Source organism: Pezoporus occidentalis, unplaced genomic scaffold (genome assembly GCF_034315485.1).
Source record: "Pezoporus occidentalis ecotype Australia unplaced genomic scaffold, CSIRO_AGI_Poc_V1 ctg39, whole genome shotgun sequence".
Classification (NCBI taxonomy): domain Eukaryota; kingdom Metazoa; phylum Chordata; class Aves; order Psittaciformes; family Psittacidae; genus Pezoporus; species Pezoporus occidentalis.
The window spans coordinates 407,387-434,850 of NW_026915713.1; the positions used below are offsets into that span (position 1 = coordinate 407,387).

Genomic DNA, 27,464 nt, shown 5'->3' on the forward strand with positions numbered 1-27,464 from the left:
TACATTAATTTTGAGGTTCTCTTGTGTAACTGAAAGAATATTTTTAACTGTTGTTTATTTTTTCTGACTTCCAGATATGATGTGTCTTACAGGTAAGAGATCTGAAAATGAGACTCTTTCCACTGTTGTCAGAGGGCCTCAGATAAAACTGGACAGCTCCTCTGTAACCATAAACAGGCAAATTAAATGGTTCTACATCAAGTGTTATATCTCTGTTCCTAAATTTTCTTACAATTCCCTTGAGATAGCTGCATGAAACCCTGACTAATTTACAAGGAAAACCAGGCAAACTTAGAAGACAAATAAACATAACAACAAAACAAAAATCTGGCACCAAGCAGCACTGATTGCTGTCTCAAGAAATTCTTTTAGACAGAAAAAGAATTCTACAAACACTAGACAATGCAATTTCTTATGCATCATTTACAATGAACAGCAACTTTTGCCTTCAATGTAATGCAGATCCTCAGGATTTTAAACTGGTTCTTATCTATATTGAACTAATGAAAAAAGTCTTTTTACATGCTAATTATGCGTGCTATGAGGTTACACCTTTCACACCCAATAAAGTCAATGACAACAAAAAGTTTCTGTCCATAAATGTAAACATCTACACAAGTAATGCTCAAGAACAGACTGTGTACCTTAGATCATTCTTCATATGTTAGGAAAATCAATGTTGTAATTTCTTCTTTTATTGTGTTATTATGTTATTTGTAATTTTTTTTTTTATTTTCACTCTATAGGTTTACTTGATGTAAGCAGTATATATACCCCTATCATAGAGCTGTTCCCCTCAGAAATGTGCCTGAAGCTTTCTGTTGGAATGGCTTTGATGAGAGAAAGACTCAAAAGACTCAAGGTCAAAATTTGCTGTAAAAACCATAGTTGTGTTCTCAAGCACCTTCCAGACCATGCCAGGTGATCATGATACGTTTGTGAGATGGCCGCTGTCTTCCATTTCAGTCTTCAGAAATATCAATAAATGGATATTTTGACAAGCAAGAGCCACTCATTTAGCTCAGGTCAACATTAGCAGATTTCACGATCTGTAAAATAAATATTCTAGAGCATCCAGCTATAAACCCATGGACATGGCACATACAGGTACCAGTGATGAGACTTGAACAAGGCAGGCAGAGGAACATGATTCTGTACTGGTATTATTTCTGAAATTTTTATTTTTTTTTTTAACAGATGGATAAACTGTGAAAAGCTTCAGAAAACTAGTTATGTGATAAGAACAAGAGAAATTTCAGTGTCTGATCATTAAAGACAGAATAGAGATGTTTGCATTGTTATTTAATCCTGAGTACATAAGAAAAGAAAAAAAAAAGAGACAACAAGGCCTGCATGAAGGGTATTTCATTTTGGAAATAGGCAAGACATTATTTCTATTTAATTGAAAAATGAAAGTTCCTAGTGAGACTGCAGTTCATATATATCTGGCAGAAGAGTCACGAGTTCAGAATTCTAGTTCAAAAATATAAACTTACTTACAAATTTGAGAATTCCTGAAATTTCAGCCAACGGAAAAGACATGCTAGTGCAAGCAAGGACTGTAATTGAACTCACATGGTCTTATTCAGACCCTTTATAAGCAAATACTTTGTCAGCATGATAAGCAGCATTGTATCACTTATTCAGTTCTTAAAGTAGAAATTTAGCTGTTAAAACCCAGTACTCTTATCAAAGAAACAGAGAGAAGAGGAATGTAGGGCAGGCATGGGAAACAACAACAGAAAATGAGGATTAATAATTCTACAACAGTGCAACCAAACTCTCTCTCTTTACGTTTCTTTCACAAAGTCCATGGCCCATGCAAGGAAAGGATACTTTTGTAAATTTTATTTTCAGGACTTGCAGTATGATTAACCATAATGTGTCACAATTTACATCCATACAGTAAACACAGAATCACAGCTCTATGTCATTCTTCTGGCTGTCACCAGCAACTGTGAAGCAGATATAATAATGAACAAGCTACTTTTTTCTTCTTGCAACTTTGAGCTTTTTTAAGAACATTTTTAAAGTTCTACTGACCTCTGTAGACACTAAAACACAGCAAAAAATTCTCACATCTGGAAAAGTGAACTTGTTTACATGCATTTATGTAGCAGTCAGTCAATCAACTCCATTTTTTAATGAAGCATTTTTTCCTTTTGGCAGAATTATTTATTTGTATTAGAAACATGCATAATTTCCAGGAATAGATTCTTGTATTTACGTGTAGATGCTTCATGAATGACTGATCTTCATGGATATCATAGGTAAAAGGAAAAAGGATTTGAATTGTAAATTGCAGCTTGCAGACTCCGAAATCTCACTGCAGAGTACTCTGGACAGTATGTTGGAGATACTTCCTTAGCTGCCATTTGAAACCAGCACAAATAAATGAACAAAAGACAACAAACTACAATATCAGGGCTCATCTAACAAACGGCTTAACAATATACAAGTGCTGAAAACAATAAAGACATGTAAGGAAAGATTTTACTTTAATATACAGGATGGCTCACCTGAAGCAGACTTTTTCATCTCTTTTCAGCTGCTTTAGGGAAACACCATCTCTCTTTTTTAGAATGGTGAGATGGGACAGCTGTCTAGACACTGATGAAGAGCATGTGAATTTTGCTAGAAGAGATGAACTGAACAGAGCTCTTAGCAAGGACAGAGAGAAACCAGATGGACCTGTGAACTTTGAGCTTGACGTTTGCCACCAGGATCCAGAATACAAGTCCCCAGCTCCCCTGCCACATGCCCAGGTCAAACTGATCACCAGCTGGGAAGCCGGATGGAATGTAACAAATGCCATTCAGGTAACCTTTTACTTTCCCACTCATTACAAACACATTTGAAAAACCTGATCATCATTTGGCCTGCTTTATTTTTCTTAACTGTACCATCATTTTCCAATATTCTAAAAGGTTTCTATAAATTTATCACTAACATATTTCAACCTTTCTGCACAAGATTAGCAAAATCTTGTGCAGAAAGATTCTGCTAGGCAGAATCTTGTGAAGAAAGATTAGCACTCTGAAAAAAAAACAAACCCAAAGTTTCAAAGAGAAAACTTTTGAAGGGAAAAAGATATGTTAGCTAAAGTTTAAAAAATATTTACACCAAGTGAAAATGAAATGGTGATGATGGCATCTGTTGTGGAAGTGCACATGTTATCTTTAGTAAGTATATTTGAATGCAGTGATAGAGATGTTTGATAGAAACGCGAGGTAAATATCTAATAAAAAGAGGATACTAAGATCCAGACTGACGTCAGACATATATTTACTGACATGTAAGTTAGGCTAGATTTAAATTGGAGCATGAAGCATGAGATGTGTGATAATACTTGTCAATGTTAAATAATCAGGTTGAAAAGACTGAAAGCCTTTGGTGCCAGCCTTCTATGTGGAGTTTTAGTATCTTTCTGTATCCTTAAATTTAGCATTAAACATTTCAGATTCTTTTTCTCACTTCTCATGATTCGTTTCCTTAAATAATTCTATGGTTACCACTAGCTTTCTGTCTGACATGGTAGAAAAAAGCAGTATCCACAGATACGTCTAGTCCCAGTAACTGTTACTTAAACACTTTTGTCCTGGTTTCAGCTGTAACAGTTATTTTTTATCCTCCCCAGTAGCTGGTGCAGTGCTTTGTTTTAGCTTTAGTCTGAGAACAATGCTGATAACACACAAATGTTTTAGTTGTTGCTAAGTAATGCTTACCCTGATCAAGGACTTTTCAGTCTCTTCTGCTCTGTCAGTGAGGAAGGGCATAGGAAGCCAGTAGGGAGCAGAGATAGGACACCTGACCCAAACTAGCCAAAGGGCTATTCCATACCACAGCACATCATGGTGAGTATATAAACTGGGGGAGGCACCCAGAAGGGACCTGTCACTTGGGCTGAATATAGGTCAGCAGGTGGTGAGCAATTGTGTCGTGCATTACTTGGGTTTATTGGTTTTTTTTCCCCTCTTAGTTTTATATTCTCTTCCCTTGTTATTTCCCTTATCATTGTTATTGGTAGTACTATATTGTACTTTAGTAATTAAACTGTTCTTATCTCAACCTGTGGGGTTTACATTCTTTCGATTCTCCTCCCTATCCTGCCTGGAGGGGAGTGTGTGTGAGTGAGTGGCTGCATGGTGCTGAGTTACCATCTGGGCTTAAACCACGACAACTTTTTATCCCACTTTAATTACAGAAAAATAACTTTTCCAGTGTCACACAAGTCTGTGATTATGCTGATGAACATTTGTTTATGTATCCAGTTCATCCCTCAGCTCTGCAAAAGAGGAAAAAAAGGACATATTTCAAACCCAGCTGTATTTTCAAACATGAGCTCCACCACATGAGAGCCAGTGCAATAACAGGGCACAGTAATATATCATACTCAGAAAGCGTTCAGCTGTGAATAAAAGCATGAAGTTCTAAAATACCCCAACTACATTCTAGTAACACATTTTATCTTCAGTCTTTCTCAGCAGCATCTAGTCAGGACAGGAGTCTGGGATGAGAGCCCACTGTTGTCTCTCTGAGCTTTGCCTTTGATTTCACAGAAGCCAAGATTTCATTCAATGTCAATTTTGTCAATATTTGCGGTATGACCTTTTGGCAAGTCACATTCTCTCTCACCTATTGTTTTTCTTTCTGAAAGAAAAAAGTAATAATGCCTCTGTAAAAACATCAAAGTGCCTAAAAATTCCTGAATGTCGTTATGTACACAATTCCTATTAATTATTAATATTATAGCTTCCAGTTAAAAGTAGACAGTAAAAACATAATCAAACATACATATGACTTTTTAAAACCAGGACAATTTTAAGCTATATTATCCAAACAGATCAGTAACTACAGTCTTAGTAAAAATTGTCAGCATGCTGTGTGTTGCATACTGCTATTGGATCTCATTTGGTGCAATATTTTAGAAATCAGCATTAGAAAGCAGCTGGCTACAGCTTAGGAGTTTTTCTCCTACAACAGGCTGAGGACAGGAGCTGCAGTTTCATTAACTGAAGTGTCCCAACAACACATTGTGAAACCAGGTACATATGTGAGTAAGCAAGTATGTGAATATGTACACATATGTACACATGTACGTATTTTTCCTATTTCCAAATACCTTGGCATTCAGTTTAGGAACAAGGCTAGAGAGCAGAGAAAGGGAAGGGCAAAGGGGGGAGAGGAGGAGAGAGGAGAGAATATTGAATGGGCATCTGTCAGGAAAAAATAACAGTTTGAAGAAATTCCTATGAATAGCTTTGAGGAGAAAGTCAGAGTTGTGAACAGAATGATTAAAACGATCCAAATGTTCTTGACTGGTGAGGAGAATCTATGCTAAAATGGAGTCCTTTTTGCCCTACCCAGTGGAAACGGCAGAAGTGTTTTGCATGGCAATTAGAAGTAAATATTTCAGCAGAATTCTGAAGTGTTCTAAACTGTTATTCTGGTGAATACAGTTAGTCTAAAAGTGAGATTCTATTGCAATCCAGATTTCTTATAGGAAAAAATTAATTTTGGTCTCTGAAATGAAACACAAGGGTTTTCTTAGAGTGTTTTAAATCCAAATATTGTCAAACAAACAGGTAGAGATTTTTATTTTGGTTTTCACTTCAACTGAAAATATATGCCCTTTTGGTGACAATGCTGTATGTGTAAATGATTGCTTCAGACATTTAAAGTTTCCAGGGAAGCATGCTTCATATTCCAACACTGTACAGGCAAATGAAAACCTGTATCCAGTTAATCTAGGTAAGGACAGAGACCATAAAGCTGAGTGGATTCAAAAGGGAACATGAATGGCATCATCTGGCAGAGTGATGCATGTTTCATTTGTTTGTATATAGCAGTAAAAGGCAAAACAAAAATCATGCTAACTTGCAGCGTAGTGCTGGATAGATGAGCAAAACAACAGTCACAAAGGAAGAAGATAGATAGTTAAATTCTAATGGCACAGCATTTCACAGCAGAACCAAAGGACAATAAAGTCTATTTATTTGCCAACTACATGTAGGAGGATTGTTGCAAACAGTATGGAGAATGTTTGTGCAAGAAAAAGAAAGCAAAATTGGAAGAAAAAGGCATTCAGTCTAGAGTATCAAGAAGGGGTAGAAGACAACAAAGAATGGAGAAAAACCAAGACAGACAAAGGGAAGAAGTGAAATAATAGCAATAAGTGAAATATTCTTCAACTGAGCATAACTGTAATTTGCACCATTGTGAGTCTATCTCCACATAGGTCTCAGGTGCACAAATAAGTTTAAAAGTGCAAAAACATCAGCCGCTTTATCAGGCAGTTCCAAAGTGCTTTTGTTATTGTGATGCATATACAATCTTTAAAATACAGTGTAATATAAGCATACATTTCTTCTCTGGATGCTTGGTAGAACATGACGTATCAAAGCATACTGAATGTGCATCTGATACCCACTGTAGTCACATTTTGTCTCCTGTCTTTTACAGAGGTTAGGTTGTACAAAATTAGAAATACCTATGGCAGAGGCAATTTTATTGTTCCATGATCAGAATAACACAATAGGGTGCTTGTCTATTGTGAATGCTTCTAGGAATAACAATAATGCAATTACTATTACTAATAATTATTTTAAATTGTGTCAATAATAAATAATTCTTACAGTACTGATTATAAATATGCTCATTATATTTATTTTCTGTATACTGTACATTAGTTTAGGAAAGACTCAACACTTCAATGATCACCATTTTTAAAACCAAAAGTGTATGTCTGTATATACTTCACGGTGTGCTGGATACATTTCCATATTGGGTTCCAATTTGGCTCATTTTTGTTTAACTCTAAAAGATTCACTTGAGAATATCTCATAGTTAATATTTGTTTTTCTATGATGTTTCCTCTGAGTGACCTGCCTTCAACTCTCTAATATAGATTGAATCTTTAGAGTTTTGAGTATCCACAATTCCCAAAGATTTAAGTGGAAAACACAGTCATGTTGAGAAACAGAATTAGCAGATATGCCCCTGAAGATATAAAGGCAAACATATTTTTAAGGTGGCTAAACACCCCTCCCATTACGCTTTACTGACAAGATATTTAAGCATTTTCTAAATATAAATATGTACACGCTTTTGTGCTTAGAAAGCAAAATGTTTTCTCCATCAGGTCATTAGATGTACAGCAATACAAATCTTCTCATCCTCAGCCTTGAATAATTTAGTCACATTTAACTAAACAGACACTTAGATCTTGACTGCAGTACTTGATCTTAAGTATTTATTTTCCAGACTTGAGAACAAAGGTCAATCCCTTCTGGTGCCCAAAGCAGTAAATTCCTTGAATTATACATTGAAGCTAAAGTCATACACTGAACTAAATTGTAGAGACTAAAATGTCTGAGGGAAATAAACTTCTGCATTTCATGTCAAGAGGTAGTATTGAGAATTAAAGGGAGATGACCAATGCTAGTGTCTAACCTAAGACCAGTAAGTAATTCAAGTTTCCAAATGGAGCTAGTCCAAATAATCACAGCACAAGTAAAATTCCAAGACTGTAGGACTACTGTGGTGCACATAAAAGTGCCAATTAATGTGATTTTAGTGGAAATGCACCTGCAGTACTGGCCAAATTTATTTTTCATAGGTTTGCAACCACAAACCCACATAGCCACAACTGGAGACCCAAAAAATGTCTAGAGCCTAGTGAGAGTCATCTAAACTCAGATCTGTTTTTCCTATGATAGAAAATCACCATTATGAGATGCATTTGATAAAAGATGTATTTTAGGGAAGAAAACCCTGTTGCTAATGTGTGTGGCTTGATTTTCTCTTTGGATTTTTCTCTTGAAGGAAAAAAAAAAAGATTATGGGCATACATCACTACTTCATGTAACCTTTTATTTCAGCTCAGATTTCTTTAGTTTTGTGCACATATTCATATAGCACAGAAAAGGCTGCATACAGGGTATATATTCGCTCTATTCCCAACCCTACTTTTATCACAGAAGCTTTATATCAAAAATGTGTTATCCTGCAACAATGAAATTTTATCTACTTCACAGAAATCTCTTTATTTGACACACAAGCACTGTGCAGTGGACTGATTTTAAGTTACAAAAGTAACTACCATTCCCATAAATCTCATTAGAGAATGCACCATATCGGTCTACTTTTCCCTTGGTCAGCTGCAGACACTAAAAATGTTATGAAGCCAGAACTCCTAAACATAGAGAGATGGCTCATCTAAAATTTGATTCTTGTTCTAGGAAGAGATATTTGGATTGTTCTCATGGGATTTAAGTTGCTGTTTTGTAGGTTTTGCATTTTATGTTGTTTGTCACATCATCTGGGCAATGAAGAGATGGAGGGAGCATTGAATGGATTTACATCAGCATATTCTACTGTAACAATTATGGAAATGTTAGGAGTGGCAAATCAGTTTTCCATAGCCCCTCTGTGTCAGATTTGCCAGAAAGTAGGAGCTGTGATATAACTACTTCACAAATTATTCCCTGGACATACAGACAATGCCAGTATATGGACAATTGGTTCAGAGAGCACCATTCTAGCTCCTGAAGCATCCCAGAAACAGGTACATGGGTTACACAAGTAACGGATCAAAACACTGCAATTCTTGCAGCCTTCTAGGTGTTAAAATGACTTATTAAAAATCTTTAGAAGTTAAAGTAGTCCTTAGATTATGTTTACCCACACTATGGGCCCAAAATTTCCTAACAGATGAGTTGCAAGAGAGTTACAAGAGGACCTTGAAATATTTTAATAGGAATATTTTAATCACATTTTTGAACATAAAAATAGGCTTTTGAACATAAAAATGTTTTTGATCAAATTTTTTTTTGTACAAATATTTTGAACATAAAAAAGGGCCAACTACTACCAGCTTAATAGACACCCTGCCGAGTGACAGAGGTATTATTCACAGGCACATTAACATATATTTGCAAAAAGGGTGTGTCAGTTTGCATTTCCCCCATGACATATATAAAATAAATGGTATATGCAAGTAACACTTTAGAAACCTGAACATTGTGTATCTGCCTCCCAGACCTCTATTTCTCTCATCATTAGGAAACCTTCAAACCATCCAGGGGATGGCCTGCCCTGGGGGTGTTTTGTCTAAAAAAACCTTTTGCATTGGTAGGTAGATAACTAGAAGCCCATACATGCGACACCCCTATATTTGTATTTTTCATTGCAGGAATTTTTCATAAGGAAAAGTATTAATTAATACACAAGGTCATGACCAGCTTCCTGTGCTCTATGCTGTTGTCCATAATGAGGAACAAAACAAATGCTGGTGGTCTCTCCTGAACTTCTGCCTTATGCCTTCCTCCCTGAGGTCATCACTTGCAGCAGACTCAGGCTCTGAGGGCTGCTACAGACACTGCTGATTGATAGACACTGCCAATTGATAGACGCCACACCATTCACTGCCTGCAGCAGTGTGCAATGACAGCAGAGTGTGTTTTCCTGGGCCAACTCAAGTTCACATCTTGTTTGGATCCCCCTGCTGCCCACATAAAATATTGGTATGTCTGTTCCGCAGTCAGTGGAAGCAGCTAAACAGAGCTTTTACTCTGCTGTCTGCCTGTATTTGTTTCCTGTTATCTTAACTGTAGATTTTTAATTCTTTGGAGAAGTGACCATCTTTTTGTACTTTGCTTGCACAGTGCCCTACAGAATGAGATTCCAGTAAAGGACTTCCAGGACCTCCAATAATGAAAACAATTTATTTCTATTTTACAGAAACTCTTTACAAAATGATTGTTCAAAGGTGGCCTGTGATACACCAGTTGGATATTTGATTCAATTTCCTTTAATTTTTTTTCTGTATAGAATGGATTCCCCTTGCTATTGAGACCCATTGTAGGGGCGGATCACAAGAGAAATCAGCAGACAAATGTGAAAAGAGTACTTTTAGAATATTCAGCCATTAAAATGGTCATTCCATCTTAAAAATCCTGATGGTCAAGAAAGAGAATGACATAACCATTATATCGAACATAAATGGATAGTAGCGTTGTGAAAATTATACCCTTTTAAACAGTATATGTTACCAAACAGGATCAAGTACCTGTCAGCCGCTTGAAAACGATGATCACTTTATTCCATGGGAGAATCTAATGTGCTATCACTTGTTGCAGAACAAGGATCTCTGGCTCCCTCAGGTGAAAGGAATAGCTGGTGTATGTTCCCGCTACACTAAAATAAATTAATCTACCATGGTTTTTGGTCTCATCAATCCCTGAGATCACCTTTAACAACCTGAATGAAAACAGATGGTATAATTTCTCCTTTTTTAATCCATGGCAGGTCACATGGGATTTAAAAACACTATTATTAGTCAACTCTGAACTTCTGTATCTATCTGCTTACTTTATTGTTGTGCTGGTATGTTTAACAGTTGTCTTTCAAAACAAAGCCCAAATTACCTATTATAATTATTTATCACCCTTCTCCAGCTGAGATAATTTGTACACTCGTGCCTCTGTATAGCACATACCATTAACCAGGTATCACTGATGGAAAATATTCTTCTTTAAAGTGTTCTTTGTGTCCCTATTCTTAAATTTATGAGGTGTGTAACCTCAGTAAATTTGCTTTAATAAACTGTATTTAGACATATAATTTCTCCCAACCCTCCCAAGACAGCAAGAACATAGTGACAGGCAGCAGAAAGTAAAATCTTTTGTCAGCATTCCTTTCTTGGTTTTTATAAACTTCCTTCACTTCCATTAGCAAATTTTCAGACCGGAGCTCATTTTTTTTTTTTTTCATAAAAAGAAAGAGTGAGCCTCAGGTTTCATGAAAGAATAAAGGTTGACAGGTATCAAGGAAATAAGGCTCAACATCTGCAGGTGTATATGAGAATTCAGTACTGAAAGTAAGGACATCTGAATTGTTATAATGTACTGATAGAATCAGAAATAGTAATGTTTTTCTAACAGACTTTCCAAATGGTAAAGCTTCTTCTATAAAACTCATAGATGGTTAATCTACAGTTTACTTCCATGTGTGTAATTTCTGACAGCATGAGATTCACTGAAATGGCACAAGCTCTGTCTGAATGAACAAATGGAGCTATCTGAGAAAATAGAAAGCCCTAAACATTGATTACATATGGTACTGAAGACGATATGTTATAACCCAGTTTTAGCACAGTAAGCTGTATAAAATATTTTGTCCGAAAGCCATATAAAAGATATTGACTTCTATTTGCATGTGTCCTCCCTCTTCTCCCCACACACACCATGTTTCTTGGGAGGCAATGTTTCTCTGTAATCTTGGCCAGTGGCACTAGTTTTGCCATATGTATAACACTGAGTTCACTAAATAGCTAACAAAAAAAAATCAAATTTAATATTTACTTCTTAAAAATGTAAACATAGAAGTCAGAAGAAACATTCACTTCAGCTCATATACACATACTCTGCTATCCATTTTGATTTCTCTCAGTCCATTTCTTGAACTGACACAAATAACAGCACCAGTAGATTATGTTTTGTAGGTACCTAGAGCAAGCAGTGTTCTGGTTATGTTATCAGTAGCAATGGTAGCTTCAGCCTTTGCCTTTACAGTACATGGGTGTTTCCATGTACAGGGGTTTTTACTGTTGTTTTCCCCTCTAGAAATGTGTTTGATTCAGGCTAGTTTAGTTCCTCCCCGATACACAGGGCTTTTTTTTTTTTTTTTTTCCCTCTTTTAAAACCCAATGTAGTTTGATTATTTTAAACTAAAACTGGGTATTTCAGAAACTATTAATAGTTCGTTCTACTGAGGCTTGGAAAAATGTGAATCTGAGCATAAGAATGTAATGTAAGATAGTTTTCTTTTGTAAGAAAGTTATCTTCCTTATAAGAAGTGATCTTATTTTGTTGTTTATAATGACGGTTGATTCTCTCATTTTAGTGTTTGTATTTTACTTAGAAGTTGGCACTGAGGTCGATTCTATCTCACCACATTTTAAAGCCATTCCCTTGTCTCGCTGTCTGCATGATTTCTGCAACTCCAAATGACATCTCCTCAGCCACCTTCCCTTAAGGGATTTAAAAATCTTCTTCTAAGTTTTAATTGGGATCTGGAGTTTAAAATGAATTCTCCACTCCTGCTCTTGTTGCTTCTGCTTGCCTGCTGACTTTTTTCACTTTTGCTGGGAAGCCAGCTGCTCTCAGAGCTCTTCCTTTTGTACTTTTGTTTGTTGTCCTCTCAAATTAAAAATAATATACCTGAAGAAAACTGTACGCTTCCCTCTGCTGCTTGGATGGGATTTTAGAAGCTCTTTACTGTCTCCTAAATTGTGAGCAGCTGCCATTCCACCCCTGAAAGTTTCCTTTTCCAATCAGAAAGGATAATCAGCTGCATAATGTATACTTTCCCTCTAGCTTTCTGCTTATGCATATAGTTAGATATTTCTGAAATCCTGTTATTTTTCCTCAAAGACTGTTGCTCATCGTATTCTCCTACCCCTTGTTTCTACCTCATATGTTTCACAGCCTGATATCCTAGTATTCTCCAGTTTAGCTGGTGACACCTTTTCCACCTGTTCCTGGCTACCCTGGTACAGTCACATTACCAAGTTACCCAGCTTGCTGCTCTTCCTTTCCTTTTCCAGGGCACCTCACAGTCTCACATCCTTCATAAAGGAATTCATCTGACTCTACAGATGACATAGAGTGATAAGCATGTCTGATGGAGATTCACAAATCCTAAAATAAATGCCCTATACTGTTGGAATTAATAGTCCTCCAGTGATCCTTCTTTCTACCCATCATTTCCAGTAACTGCTTTTCCAGATGTAGCAGATTAGCTTTACTTTTTGCTGTATTTAGATAGGTGAAGTTAAGAATCCCATTCCTAATAAGCATGCACCAAAGCAAGGTAGATTGGTCATGTATGTCTTTTCTGTTACTGTGTGTATTGATTCATTAAATGTTTGGTTTAAATCGAAGAAGTTTGGTGAGATTAATCCAATTCATAGATGTTAAGAAGTGATCATTTCCCTGAGTACAAGACCTCAAAGCAAGCAGTCACTTTGGTGACTTTAGTAGCAGTCATTGAGTTTTCACCTAAAATCCATTTATTTCACCTCATGAAAAAATCGCGATTTGGCCTAAAAATCTGAATGTGAGAAATGAAAATTGTTTAGAAGAAAGGAACAGAAAATAGATGCGGTCTTAAAATACATTTCTCGAACATGAAATCACTACAGCTCGCAACACTGAAGTATGAACAAAGGAGAGATCCAATAGAGCTGAGGAGTTTTTCCTGCACTGGGATCAGGTTAAGAAAAAAAAAATATTTTAAAAATGCACAAACTTTTACAGCAATCACTAAACTGGCTTTGTTTTAATAATGAAATAAGTAGGTTTCTCTCTATTCATGAATAGATTTTTGCATTTAAAAGTTATGAATAATCAAGGTCCCCAGTTTGTTAGTCCAGAGATCCTCGGCTGTTGTTTCCAGACAGCATCCTGTCTCGAAGTCTTTCCAGTGTGGCTGCAAACCAAGAAAATATGTTTTAAAAAGGGAGGAAAAGAAAAAGAAAATTTAGAAAAAAAAAACAAAACAAAACAAAACACCAAACAAAACAAAACCAAAACCCACAAAAAGAGGAATATGACTTCATAACTCCAGTACTTCTGTTCATGCGCCAGTAGAGGTCAAGAATCTCTGTGTCACAGTCTGTACAAACAGAATGAGAAATACCTCCTCAAGTAATAATACTTCAAGTATTTTACATCTGGAGACCTCAAAAAGGCATCTTCAGCATGCACTTTATATGCCATATGCTGGGTTTCACAATGTATAACTGTATAGTACATTCACAATTTATTTTTTGTTAAAGAAGAGCTTAAATAGCTTTGCTTTTATGCTCACTACTCAGGGAATGCCGGAAAACACAGTCACATTTCTTTTCTGATCTTCAGTCTTTCTCTTTATTATACATATTTGGGAATGTTTGTCTAATCTACTTAAAATTAGGGTAATTATTCTACTTTGTTGAATTTTAAGAATGATGTGATCTTTAATGTCATTATAGGAGACACCTATTCATTATGGGAATTCATTTGCTACCTCAACTTCATCTTTATCTGTGCATGTTGAAATATCAGCCATAAAAATCAGTTGCTGCATCTTTTATCCTAAGGGCAGAAGCCTCCAGGGGTGCCACTGAAGTTTAACTCAGGTTAAGAGAGGAATGACAGTAGAGATTTGCTGTCTATACCCAGCCTAATTGTAAGACAGCATCTTTTCTCACATATTTCAGAAGAATATACTGCAATACTCAGTATCAGTTTACCGATTTCTAGAGACCAAAAAAAGAAAAATAGTATGCCACTATTTATGTCTTTCATCCAGGCTATTAACTGTATTCTCTCCAGGCAGTGCTCTAAGACAAATTTCCCCTTTATATGATGTGCTCTGGGAGCCATTGTTGTTTGAGGAAAAGTCCACCTAAAATCAGTGTCTGGGTCTGTGGTGAGGAAAGAACAGGATAATATTAGCCAGGGGAGGATTCAGTCACCTTTTATTCAGCATGTAGTCATGACAAATCCTGTGCCAGTTTTCAGAAAATATAACGCAGCTTCCAGAAGATGTAATCTGTCTTCTTTTTCACCTCTCAGAGGTGCATAAGGTTTGTTCCAGGGCAAAGTTCTTTGTAATATGGGTTTGGGTTTTTTACCCATTTCCTTTTCAGCCTTACTTGTCAAAAGTAACAAGAACTGTGTCTTGTCCCATATAGGCAGCATTCAAGAAAAGCTCCTAACAAGCTAAATGCTTTCTTCCAGCCAGAAGGTTTGAACTTTCTATGCACTTCAACTCTTCCTTTTGTTATGTCAGCTCACACTCAAATGTAAGTTCTTTGGCTTCCCACTGCTTTGCTTCTAGGCTCTCAAAGTTCCCTTTCTCCCTCCCCTCAAGGTATTTGACCACATTTTCATGGAAACTCACTTGCATGTGGCTGTACTGGATGTTCTGAGCACTTGCCTGCCTTCAGGTGAAAACCTGAGAATGTGCGATGAGCTATAATGTGAGAAATAAGTAAGCAGCCAGTGAATCCATGTTGCTTACCATTATAGCTTTCAAAATGTTTGGTTTACTTCAGACTGCCTTACTTTTTTATCTATTTTTCCTCTCAGCTACATAACACATAATAAAAGCCCTCATTCTTTCACCAAAGCCTGCTTTCTCCTCTGGGACCAAGCAAAATATGTTTTCTTAAAAAGTAATTTGCTTGGGAGATTTACTTTGTGTGATTTAGTGCATTATTGCAGGCAGCTCTGAATTTATGCAAACTAACATTTTCCATCAAACCGTGCAGAATTAAGTATCAAGCATATTAGTTTGGTTTTAGAACAAATATTTAAACCAATAGAAAAGCCAACAGGATCAGCTGTCACACTCCATAGAGCAATTCCTTTTTTTGTTGAGATAATTTCTTTCCTCTGTTCCCTTTCCTGATCTGTAGGAGATTTTTAAGACTAATCTGGTCACTAAAAGGAGAATAAAATGAGTGGCTTCTGTCAGTCAAATGGACACATTCATTTTGCAGAGCAGCCCATTTAACTTCTTTATGTGCTTAGCTTATCACAACATCTCCTGAGCAGTCTATCTGCCATATATTCTGCTTATGAGACTGGAAGGATTGACATAAAAACACTTTAAAAGTTTATTTTGGTATATAAGGTGATTGCAGGCATTAATCACAGAATAAATTCCTTAGCCACTTTCCTCCCTGCAGCTAAACCAGGTTGGCATTGGCAGAGAGAAAGAATAAGAAAAATCATGAAAAACAAGATTGCTGGGGTTTAATCCAACCATCCCTGAAGTTAAAGGAAGAGTTTTCACTGACATTGAAAGAGACATTCAAAGAGATCGATCTGCTGCTAAGGTCATACAGGCCATGGACAATATTTGAAGTTTTCCACAGAACAGCTTGTAGTATTTTTTGAATTCAAACTCAGCTGAGCTGTGAAAAAAAAAAAAAAACAAACATGAAGCAAGTGGGAAAGCAGATGAATTCTTTTCCTGGTTCCTGTAGAGCAGTGCCAGGAGTTTGTGTAGCCATCTAGGGAACCAGAAATTCTCACTGCTCAGAAGAAATAGGATATAACTGATATTGCAAGTACATGGTGGGATGATTTACATGACTGGAAATTAATAATAATTAGTTGAAGCAGGCTTACAGAAAAAGAGTAGGTAAAAGAAGTGAGGGTGGCACTCTATGTTAGAGAGATGTTTCTCTGAGTTTGAGCTATTGTCAACAAGAAAAAATTGCATTTTTCTTGTTGACTTCAGTTTTAAAGACCTATACTGGACTTTGTGTGCAGTCTGTAGTAAAACATCATTAGAGTTTCTAAAAATTATAGATGATAATTATCTAACACAAAAGGTATTGAACCTAGCATAAAGTAGTCCTATTCTGAGCCTCATTGCATTGAATGAAGATGAACAGACCAGTGGATCTAATTATATTCATTATGAGAAAACAGAGAACAATAATATATATACTTTGTACTTCAAAAAGAGAGAGTTTTACAAATCAGGAGAAAATTATGAGAGATAATTGTTTAGGAAGAATAAATACAGACAGCCAATTGTGAAAGCAATTTGAAAGTTGTTTAACAAGAATTTATGAGATGTCCAGAAGCCACATCTCAGAATTAAGAAATAGTATGCCTGTGTGCTACAAGCCCTCCTACTTCAGGTGTAAAGCGAATATATCAATTAAAATAAATTTTTAAAAATAAAAAAAGGGAGAAAAAGAGAGTGAGAGTAAAAATTGTGAATTATAAATTATAAATGAAGCATAGCAAAGAGCTAAAGGAACCAAAAAACACTAGGGAAAAAGATATATCTCACAGGGACTAAGACAGTAAGAAAACAATTTTTAGGCATCAGGGAAAAAAAAAAACAACAAAAAACCTAGGTAGGGTTAGTGTAAAAATTTGAAACAGAAATACTAATAGTTGTATAAATTAAATATGAATGGAAGAGTGTGCCTCTATATGTGACTGTCTATACTTGTTTAAGAGCACTAGGAGAAACAGCAGAATAAAGTTAAAAGGGAAAGTATGCATTACCTGCTACAGAGCACCATGTACGTGATTTCCTTCAAATGGGAAGGTAGAAAAACTGACCCGTAGATAAGAGTTATGGGAATGAAGTAGAGGACGGTATCTGTAACACATGCCGATAAGGAAAACAAGAGTGTTGTGAAACTCAGGTATTTTGCCTAATATATATGAGGGGTGAGAAAAGATATGAGAAAAAGATCCAAACCTGAATCCATTCCAGAAGACTATAGAAGGCAAATCCAAAATCCGTTGGTCATCACTGGCCAAGATGAACAACACAGACATGGTGAGCCCTTGACTGCCAGCATGCCTTGTCCTCCTTGGTACATAAAAGTGATTCTCACCGAGCCACTAGGACATACACCACAGTGCTGTTGAGTATGTGGATGCGAGAGTGGGAAATAAACAGATTTTCTAATGTAAGATCACCTTCCACTTCTCTAAGCTCTCTCACTGAATTGTGCTACACTTATTTCCTACATTATCAGTAGAAGGATTTAAAATTGTTCTTGGCTCTGAAAAAAAGATGCAGCTTCATAAGTAGTCTGTAGAAAATCAGGAGGATGTGCTTTTAGTACAGGAGAGCAATAGGCATTTTTTAATTTTTCAGGATGGGAATCACGCTATTTTGCAGAAGACATTTAGAAGTTAACTACAATACATTGTGTACATATTCTCTTGCCCAGAAAAAGAAACAGGCATATCTGACAGGAAATTTGTCTCAGCTGAGCTAACAACCTATCTTAATATAGGTGTGAGATGTAAATTGAGGTGCCTGTTTTTTCCAAGCTTGGACTTGGAGAATTAACTATTGGAAAACTACAGTTACTATTTAAAATGGATGTTAACATTCATCTCATTAATATTTTGAGAGCAGAATGCCCAGAAAGTTTGCACTTGGGAGGTGTAACAAAAGATACATCTGACCCAATAGTACTCTTATTCAATCATTATTACACATGGAATATTCAGAAGATTATGGATATCATTACAATATTTTAAAAGCCAGTTCAATCCTAACTAGTGAAACCTAGCAACAATGCTGAGAAAAAGAATGTAATTGTTAATACAGACTTTAATTGATACAGAATAAAAAGTTAGGACTATAATTAATGCAAATCATTATGGGTTTGGAGAAAGAGTCCTTATAATCCTTAGTAAACACACTTGATATAATTCTTTGATGAGATTGTAATATAGACAGTGAAAGATAATATATTTAAGCTTTTTAAAGGAATTTTGACACATTAATACACAACATTCTGATTTTAAAATAGTGTAACAATAGAATATATCTTAAATGGATTATCAGCTGCCTAAATTACAGATCCAAAAAAAGTAACTGTCAACATGTTTCTGTTGTCAAAACTTCTACTAAGGTTAGCAGGTTATCTAGTAGAATAATTGGCATCTGGTCCAGTGTTATTCAGTGTAGTCAATAGTCATCTGGAAGAAGATAGATACAAAACCAGCATTGATCACAGGGGTGTCTGAGAAGGGAAAAACACCATGGAGGTCAGTAAGCAAGTAGTTATGTTATTGTGACATAAGATTAAGGGATTTGCTGTATTTTTAATCTAGTGATGATAAAGTCGTATCTTCACATAAATACTACACCAACACAGACCTGCATCAGTTCAAGAAAATTATTTATTTTAAATTATAAGAAATGCTAAACAAGAAAATTATTTTGTGGAACTGTACTGTGAAGCAGGGTTTTTTAATTTATCTCCCTACTCTTCCAAGAAGATCCATGAAGGAGGATTTCTGGTATAGTTTATATGCTTAACCCATGTTCATGCAGAGAATCCAATACAGAGTTGGGAAAACAGGCTTAAATGAACTGTTCTAGTAGAGTAACTACAGATGGTGAGAAAAGCAATCAGAGCTAATTCAGCAGTCTGGCATATTAGCATGTGTTCTGCATATTGGAGAGCTGTACTAACTGAATAATTTTCAGTTAAATTCTTCTTAATTTCTTATTTTCCCATATGAGTAAGTCTTAAGGTGAAATGTTTCTCTTGTTTTTTTTAGTATTGCTTTTTACTTAATTTTATTTTATTGTCTTTTAGAATGTCTCAACTCTGACTATGATTTGATCTTTATTTTTTAATTACCTTTCAATCAGCTTTGTTTTCCAAAGTCTCATTACAGGTTAAAACAGCCTATAAATGAAGCTTTTTACCTGGTACTAAAGAACTAAAGAAAGTAAAAAACTACTTAAAACTGAACATTATGGATTTTTTATATCATCTCAGAGTGTTTGGAAGTGCTAATTTATGCATTTTTCTAAACACATTTTATTCCCTGGGGAGGTGCTTGCCCTGAGGTAAAGTAGCGTCAAAGACTGACATTATGGCAGAAGGCCCACTTTTTGCATTCTACACTAATCCAGATAACTGGTGTTTTTAAACAGGCAGCCAGCCTTGCTACTGTGGGAAACACTCCCACGTAGTTCAATTATTACAGTCAAGCCATTAACAAATGCCAGAATGTTTTAATGTGCAGATGTAAGTTTGAAATCCTTATCTGCTTGCTTTGTATTGTAGGTGGATTGGTAATTTCCGGTGGTAGCTTCTGTACCTGGTGGTTTCTGCTTGGGGCTATTTTGACAAGGATAATAAATAGCTTCTAGCTGAGACTGACCTTTCCTTACATGCCCTTTCTGCTGTTGTCCCTGACTTTTCTTCAAAGCCTGGTCACTACTTTAGCCCTCAGCCCTTTCTTCTTTCTAGGCCCAGCTACCTGTGGTGAAGACTACTCTGGATGTTTGATAAGCACCTCCACCCAGGCGCATGTATCCATTCATTGACAAAGAACAGTCTGCTTCCATCCTTAGTCTAGAGGTAAAATACTCATGTCTTGCAAACGTCTTGGAAGACAAAGGATGATACAGCCTGCTGGGCAAGCCTGAGGGTCCCTTCTTATACGTGTATGGATGGAGTGATGACAAATAACACACTTCTCAAGCTGAGCTGTGATAAAGGACAGTAAGGAAATGTCAGAGGTTAGAATTATGTTATGCTCTGATTAAACTGAAAATTAAGCATGAAAAAGCAGACACCTGTGGGGAGGACTGTAAATGGCTGTCTCTGATATTGTCTCTGGAAGACTTATGCTTTAGTTTAAGTTGAGGGTAGTCTTATAAACATTAATAGACTAAATTCAGCAGGGGAGTAAGCCACTGTATGGGTAAGGCTTATGCTGACACTTTGCTGCAGTTTAATTATACAGTGACCCTTTGGGTCAAGAGATACCATTTGAACTCCCAAATGCAGGTTAAGGGGAAAAATAATAATGCTGCGAGTACAGAACAAATAACATAAGCTTGCTACAACCTGCAAGAAATTGAGAAAACATCGCTGTTCTTATGTTAATATGGAAGATTACTCTGTGGCTTTTATCTTCCTGATTCCTTCATAGACTTGTTTTATTTGTGATGCTTTTAAACTCAGTCTGTTATGTAAATGTTTTCCAAAGAATGTTTTCATAGGAAATAAATCATGTTCTGTTCTCTAGGTCAGTCAGTGAAAATCATGATTAAAAATGGCATGATATCAAAAGCTGCTGCCACATGTATGCTACCTGCAGTCTGGATACAGCCACATATCTTGTCTTTTTAACAAAGTAGATTGCTAGATGGCAGAAAGGTTGAATTTTGAACACTTCTATGAAGTACATGTCAAAAGAAAGGCTAATTACACTGCAAGCTAATTGGGTCATGAGACCTGCATTGGAGTGGACCTAAGCAGTGAGGAGATTTGGGTGATTCAAGCTGTGTAGGTAAATATCCCAGCTCCTAAATGAAATGGCACCTGTGACTGTGACCTGCTAGAAAAGCATTTCTGTAAACGAAGTCCTTGAAAACAACCAAAATAGATATCTAATCAGTATCTTCATTATTATATCAGCAATAATAACTGAGGTACTTTTTTTCAGTACATAAAGGCATAGACTTTTTGATCAAAATATACTAGGGCATGTATTTAGTATGATTCTTGCAGCTCTAATTCAGCTGAAAGCTGAAGATATCTGCATCTAGAGTGAAGCCTGGATGAAACAGGCAATGCTGCTCATTCATGTGATGGGCATTCCATTTTTCTCACTGACTTCAAGAAAAAAATACTGTTTTAATTTAAGGATTTCTGATCTTTCTTTTCTGACTGATGCTCATCCCTCAGTCTGCCTGGAAAGCACTGCTATTCTGTGGCTGGAAGAATAGGGTAATACTTCGTACTCATCAGTGATTATCTAGTGTTTGAAAAATTGCTTCTTTTCAGAGCCCTCCTTATGGGTGAGGCTTGGGATTCTTTGTATCACTTAGAAGTGGGGTGCAAGCTATAAAATCTACAAAGCTAAGACAAACACCTTCCTTCTTGATGAGCTCCACCAGAGATGGGCTCCTAGACTGTCCTCACAGAAACTGTCTGCTGGATACAAAACCTGGGGAAGTTGACAGAAAACACCAAAGACAGAGGCATGCCTGAAACACTTGTTTGCTGCATGGCCTTGTGTCCACAGTTATGGATGGAAAATTCTTCAGTGAAGATTTGGACCATTAAACTCACCTCTTCTGCTTGGGCTCCTGAAAGCAGTCAGTGGCACTACCCACTCAGGAAGTTGGAGAAGAGTATGTTGCCCCTTCTACGAGGGGGCCTGTTTCTGACAGGGATTCTTGGGTTTTGCAGAGGAGATGGGGCTGCTCAGGTTTGGTCAGAAAAAAAGACAGAGTTTGAATGGTTTTGATCCAAATCAAGTCAGCTGCCAGGCTGGAATAGGAAACACAAGCACAAATGCTCATATTTCATCATGTCATTGGTGCTGTAAGAAATATTGAGGTTAAAACTTCTGTAGAACTAGTTAACTGTATTTTGCTTCCACCCTACCTTTCTTCAGTCACCAAGAGCAAAACATAACCTGACCAGTCTGATTAATTTGTATTGCTTAATTTCAGTTCTCAGAAATGTCACAGAAGCATCTTTCTTAAATTAGAACTTTTTTGAATAGCTATTGTTCAAGAGTTTTGTTGGTCTTGTGCTGATGGAAATGAAACCACATAAAAGTGTCATTTGTCCTTAAATACAGAGAAGAAAGAGGGGAAAAAAAAAACCCAAAGAAATACAGTGTTCTGTGAAACTAAAATGCCAATTTTTTTTTTTTACTGGATAAAACAAGTATAATCCTGTTTCTTTCAGAAACTGTTTAGTGAAAATTATGTCTATATGTTTTATATGTATATATATGTATATTTATGTATATATATGTATATATACATATATGTATACATGTATATATATGTATATGTATATTTAAACACCTAAATAAGTTAAACAGTCCAGAATCTCAGCTGTGAGAAGAATCACCTTAGTAATATACTTAGCAAGAGCAAAGGTTGCATGTGGCATACAGAAACCGCAGAGGAAACACAAGCAAACTGTGATGTCATTCTAATGGCAATTTTTTTCCAGAGGTCTGTTAAAACTTTTTAGACAGAAGACAACTGTCATTACTGTATTTATCAACAGTGCTGCTGTAGTTTAACTCCAGCCAGCTACTAAGTACTATGCAGCCACTCCCTCCTCCCCCCTCAGTGGGATGGGGAGGAGATCGGAAAAAGATAAAACCCACAGGTCAGGATAAGAATAGTTTAATCATAATGAGAATAACAACAACAATAACAACAAAAATACAGGAAAAAGAGAGAATGAGGAACAAAATTCAGGGAACACAAATGATGCACTATACACTTGCTCACTACCTACTGACCGATACCCATCTCATTCCCAAGCACCAATTGGAGGCTTCTGGCCAACTGCCCCCAGTTTATATACTGGGTATCACGTGCTGAGGTATGGAATACCTCTTTGGTCAGTTTGGGTCAGGTGTCCTGTCTCTGCTTCCTCCCAGCTTCCCGTGTCCCTCCTCACTGACAGAGCATGAGACTGAGAAGTCCTTGATCAGAGTAAGCGCCACTTAGCAACAGCTAAAACATGGGTGTGTTATCAGCATTGTTCTCAGACTAAAGCCAAAACACATCTCCGCACCAGCTACTGGGAAGAAAACTATCTCTATCCCTGTTGAAAACAGGACAAATACTATTTTTGATTTGAATGAAACTTGTACAAATGCTGCTACAGTTGCTTAATTTTATGGATATTGAACCTGTTTCATTAATATGCATGTTGACTGAATAACTGCCTATGAACCTTCTAAATTGTGCTTCTAATCACACTAGTGTTAAATGTTAACTAGGAACCTAACTATATCATTCAGGCACATTCTCTTTTTCCTAGTTTATCATTATATGTGGGTTTATAGGAACAGTCCTTTTTCCTGATAATTTCATTTATCATTAATAAACACATTTCTTATGATTGTTACTTACTTAGCTGAATGTAGTAGTACTTCCACCATGCAGTTAGGTAAAAGCAATGTTCAGTGGAGGTCAGGTTTGGGAGTGCACCTTCTAGTGAACATTCTGCTTCAGAGATTTTGTGCTATCTTTTCTTTTTCTTCTTCAGGGAATATTTGTCCTAGGATTGCCGTATGCTCTTCTCCACAGTGGATACAGTGGCCTGTTTCTTATTATCTTGGCTGCAGCACTATGCTGTTACACAGGCAAGATTCTAATCGCTTGCCTGTATGAAGAAAATGAAGATGGGCAACTGATAAGAGTGAGAGACACAAATGAAGATATTGCAAATGCCTGCTGTAAAAGGCTACCTCCCAAACTAGGTGGCATAGTTGTCAACGTAACCCAGGTGATGGAACTAATCATGACATGTATTTTGTATCTGGTTGTCAGTGCGAACTTGCTGTCATATAGTTTTCCACATGTACCAGTGACTGAGAAAACTTGGTCTGTAATTGCATTTGTTACACTGCTGCCTTGTGTATTTATCAAAACTCTCAAAATTGTTTCCAAACTCAGCCAGCTTTGCTCCCTGGTCCATTTCATTATAATACTTGTAGTAATGACTTACTGTCTCACACAAATACATCAGTGGTCCTGGGCAAAATTCAGACTCTCCATTGAGTTTGAGGACTTCCTGGTCTCTGTAGGGCTGATCATTTTCAGTTACACTTCACAAATATTCCTTCCCACACTTGAAGGTAACATGAAAAACCCAGGGGAATTTAGTTGTATGCTGAATTGGACTCACCTTTTTGCTTGTGTCTTGAAAACAACCTTTGCACTGACAGCATTCTTGACCTGGGGTGAAGAGACAAAGGAAATTATTACTGACAACCTGCCATCATTTCTTGAAACCCTAGTGAATTTGTGTCTCTTAGCCAAGGCTCTTCTTTCTTACCCTTTGCCCTTTTTTGCAGCCACAGAAATTGTGTATGCTTGTATTGCTAGAGAAAACCGTTCCAAATACAGATCTCTACTATTTTCTCTGGGTGTAAGAGGCTTATTTCTCCTGTTAACTCTGATGATGGCCGTGTTTGTACCGCATTTTGCCATGTTGATGGGTTTAACAGGCAGTGTAACAGGTGCTGCTATGACTTTTCTTCTTCCTTCCCTCTTCCATTTAAAACTTAAATGGAAAAAACTATCCTTCTTAGAGAAATGTGCAGATATCTCTGTTTTTACTTTGGGTTTCCTTTGTAGCCTTGCAGGCATAGTTTGCTCAATAAAAAGGCTGCTCAAAGTGTTTGGAGGAGTGTAAAAAGATTTCCAGAAATCCAAATAAGGCCCAAATCTTGTAAATGCTTTTACACTTTTAGTCAGTATATAAGGTATTTTGTCACTAGGAAAAAATAAGTATATGCTTAAATGTTTGCCGCATCAGTGTTTTAACTGTATAAGTATGTGGCTCAAAGCAAATTGGAAAATAACCTTCATAGCCAAAAAGTACAAAATTGCCCCTATCTAAAATACTGAGAGGAAAAAAGGTTTTGAAGTGGTTTATCATGAAACTAATTTTAAACTAATCCTATATGGTTTTGTTCATACATGACATGCCACCCTAAAATGGTTTCTGCAAATGGTCCCACCGATTTAACCAGAATTTCTCACAGGGTTAGATACTGTTCAGTCACAAAGCTATCAAATCTAGATATGATAGAGTAGCATAGTATGATAGAGTTTGTGAGAGCTATCATTGCAAACAGATGAGGTATGACTTCACATTATTGGCAGAATGTAATTTAACTTCTGAAGAGAATAAATCAGTGAATTCAATTTTTTATGTAAGATAAGTTCTACCACTTGTATTTTAAATGAGTAAGCAAAAAGAGAACTGTTTACAACAGCTTTGAAAGCCTGATTTTATCATGAGCTCAAATGCAAATAAAGTCAGAGTAAAATGGGCATCCTAACAGCTCACAGTCACAGAAAAGGGAATTTGTTCTGAAAGAAGCTATAACCAATGACTGCAGCTCTTCTGCAAGTCTAATTCCAAAGATTCATGCCTCTGCAATGCAGTTATTCTATTGGTTGGTTTACAAGAAGTCCCATTGGTAGCATGAGAAAGTTAATATGCAGTTCACTTTCTCCCTTAGGCAGGAAATTTCTTTGATCTTCATATTTTATCTGATGATATCAAAAGCTCAATGAAGTAAATCAAGTTCAATAAACAGACACACAGTTAACTTCCTGTACAACTTCCTAGATCTTTAGCTTTTAAAGATACTGGCTTAATGAAAAGATCAACATTGTAATGTATTTCACGTTAGTGATAAAACATTATAAGAAGCAGCAATCTAATCAGAGTACTCTAATGAATACATATCATGTTATTGTACTATGTTATATTAGTTAATTAAAGTAATGATTTGAATGAATAAAGTTTACATTTTCACTACGAACAATTTCACTCAACCTTCTACTGCATCATATGAAAAAGTCTTTACATGTAAAGATAAGACGGTATTATAGAGTAAAAAGCCCAGTAGTAGCCACATAACTGAATTATTTTTCTACGTAGTATCTTAGCATTAACAATTCTGTCCTGTATGAGCAACAGTGACCTCTCAAGGCTAATTTGCTGAATGATGAGTACCATGCAATTAAACTTTGGAGGAGTTCGGGTAAACCTTGCGTGTCACCCTGTTACTTTCTTTGCCTTCTAATGTATGCTTGTAGTGTGGAAGAGTGATTAAAATTTTATTAGAACACATTAATTGCATAATTACAAATATATTAAGAAAACTGAGGAAATAACTAGTCTCTTAGAACTTGTGTCACTTCTTTGGTACAATTCTGCAGTTAAATCCACAACAGTTTATTGATATTGAGATTTGTGCTGAAACAAATAGGAGGCATGTATTTTAATGAGTCACTTTTTGTGCAGAATGACAAAAATACATTACTCATTCAAATAATTGAAAGTTTGTTATTACCCCTACGACGCAGTCAGAAGAAAATTATTATTGGATGATGCCAATGAAAGGGTATCATTACTTTTTGTGTGGAGAAGTTCCACAGATAAATAAACATCCAGAGCAATATTTGTTCTATTTATCCTATATAAATCTCTGAGAACAGAGGAAGGTTGTCCAGAGAGTTTTGTAAAAACTGTCTCAGCTACTTTACTTAAAAATTCCCCGCAAATAATTCACCATTTTTTCCCATCTTTTATTTACTGTGTTTTATCTCTAACTGTTCAGAAATTCTTGGAATTACCTCAGTGCATTTGCTAGAAATGGGAAAGCTTAGAAATGGGATAAACACTTTATTTGTATGGCAGTTTTAGAAATTCTCTAGCTCATCAGTTTTTCACTTTCTTCTCTCAGCCTTTTCAAGAAGACAATGTCTATTCCTTTCAAGCCTAAGATGATATTTTCCCCACACAAACTATTGTATGAGAAATGGTTGTGTGAGGAAATGATTGTGAAAGAGCATGAGCTCTCTCACTTATGCAAGGTCTTTCCAACAAGGGGAGATGATTCATTTTTTATAAGACACACTATTATTGTCCTTATTTAATCATTTACATAGTCTTAGTTAACATCAGGGAACTGCAAGAACTATGATTAACAAGTAAATACAACTGTAAATGCACAAAAGTGAAAGTTATCCAAGTGCAAAGCCTCAAAAAGTCACTTAGCAGAGGCCACTAGATTAAGAAAGAAAATACAGTTTAATGTTCCCTTTTCATGGCCAGCAATCAGCAATTTTGAAGTATGCTATTGTTCTGGGACAGAAAAGCTGTATGAGCTTCCCTTTAAAGCCATGGCCAGACATCGTCATAAGAAATTATTTTCTGGGGGCAAGATTAAATGAACCTTCCAATTCAAAAAGGCAGAGATAGACTTACACACCCTACAGTTCCAGCCTGATTGTGGGGCTTGGCGCATGACAAAGACAAAAATTAATATTCATGATATAAAGATAACTCATTGGGTTTAATTTCCTAAAGCACACAATTGCATATTTTTAGA

The 27,464-nt window shown here is 36.3% G+C and overlaps 1 protein-coding gene across 1 annotated transcript; it reads left to right on the forward strand.

Moving 5' to 3' along the window:
* Positions 1 to 2,582: 2,582 nt before the first annotated feature.
* LOC134170803 (vesicular inhibitory amino acid transporter-like) lies at positions 2,583 to 25,132 on the forward strand. The gene is made up of 2 exons (XM_062632536.1): positions 2,583 to 2,819; positions 23,597 to 25,132. Exons 1-2 carry the CDS (start codon positions 2,583 to 2,585, stop codon positions 24,746 to 24,748), a joined length of 1,389 nt encoding a protein of 462 aa, XP_062488520.1. The 3' UTR covers positions 24,749 to 25,132.
* Positions 25,133 to 27,464: the final 2,332 nt, after the last annotated feature.

Excerpts from the sequence above, each read along its gene's own strand:
- LOC134170803 (XM_062632536.1), top strand. The coding sequence starts at position 2,583 with ATGGTGAGATGGGACAGCTGTCTAGACACTGATGAAGAGCATGTGAAT. Across the intron at positions 2,820-23,596 it reads ATGTAACAAATGCCATTCAG|GGAATATTTGTCCTAGGATT; the intron begins GTAACCTTTTAC and ends TTTCTTCTTCAG.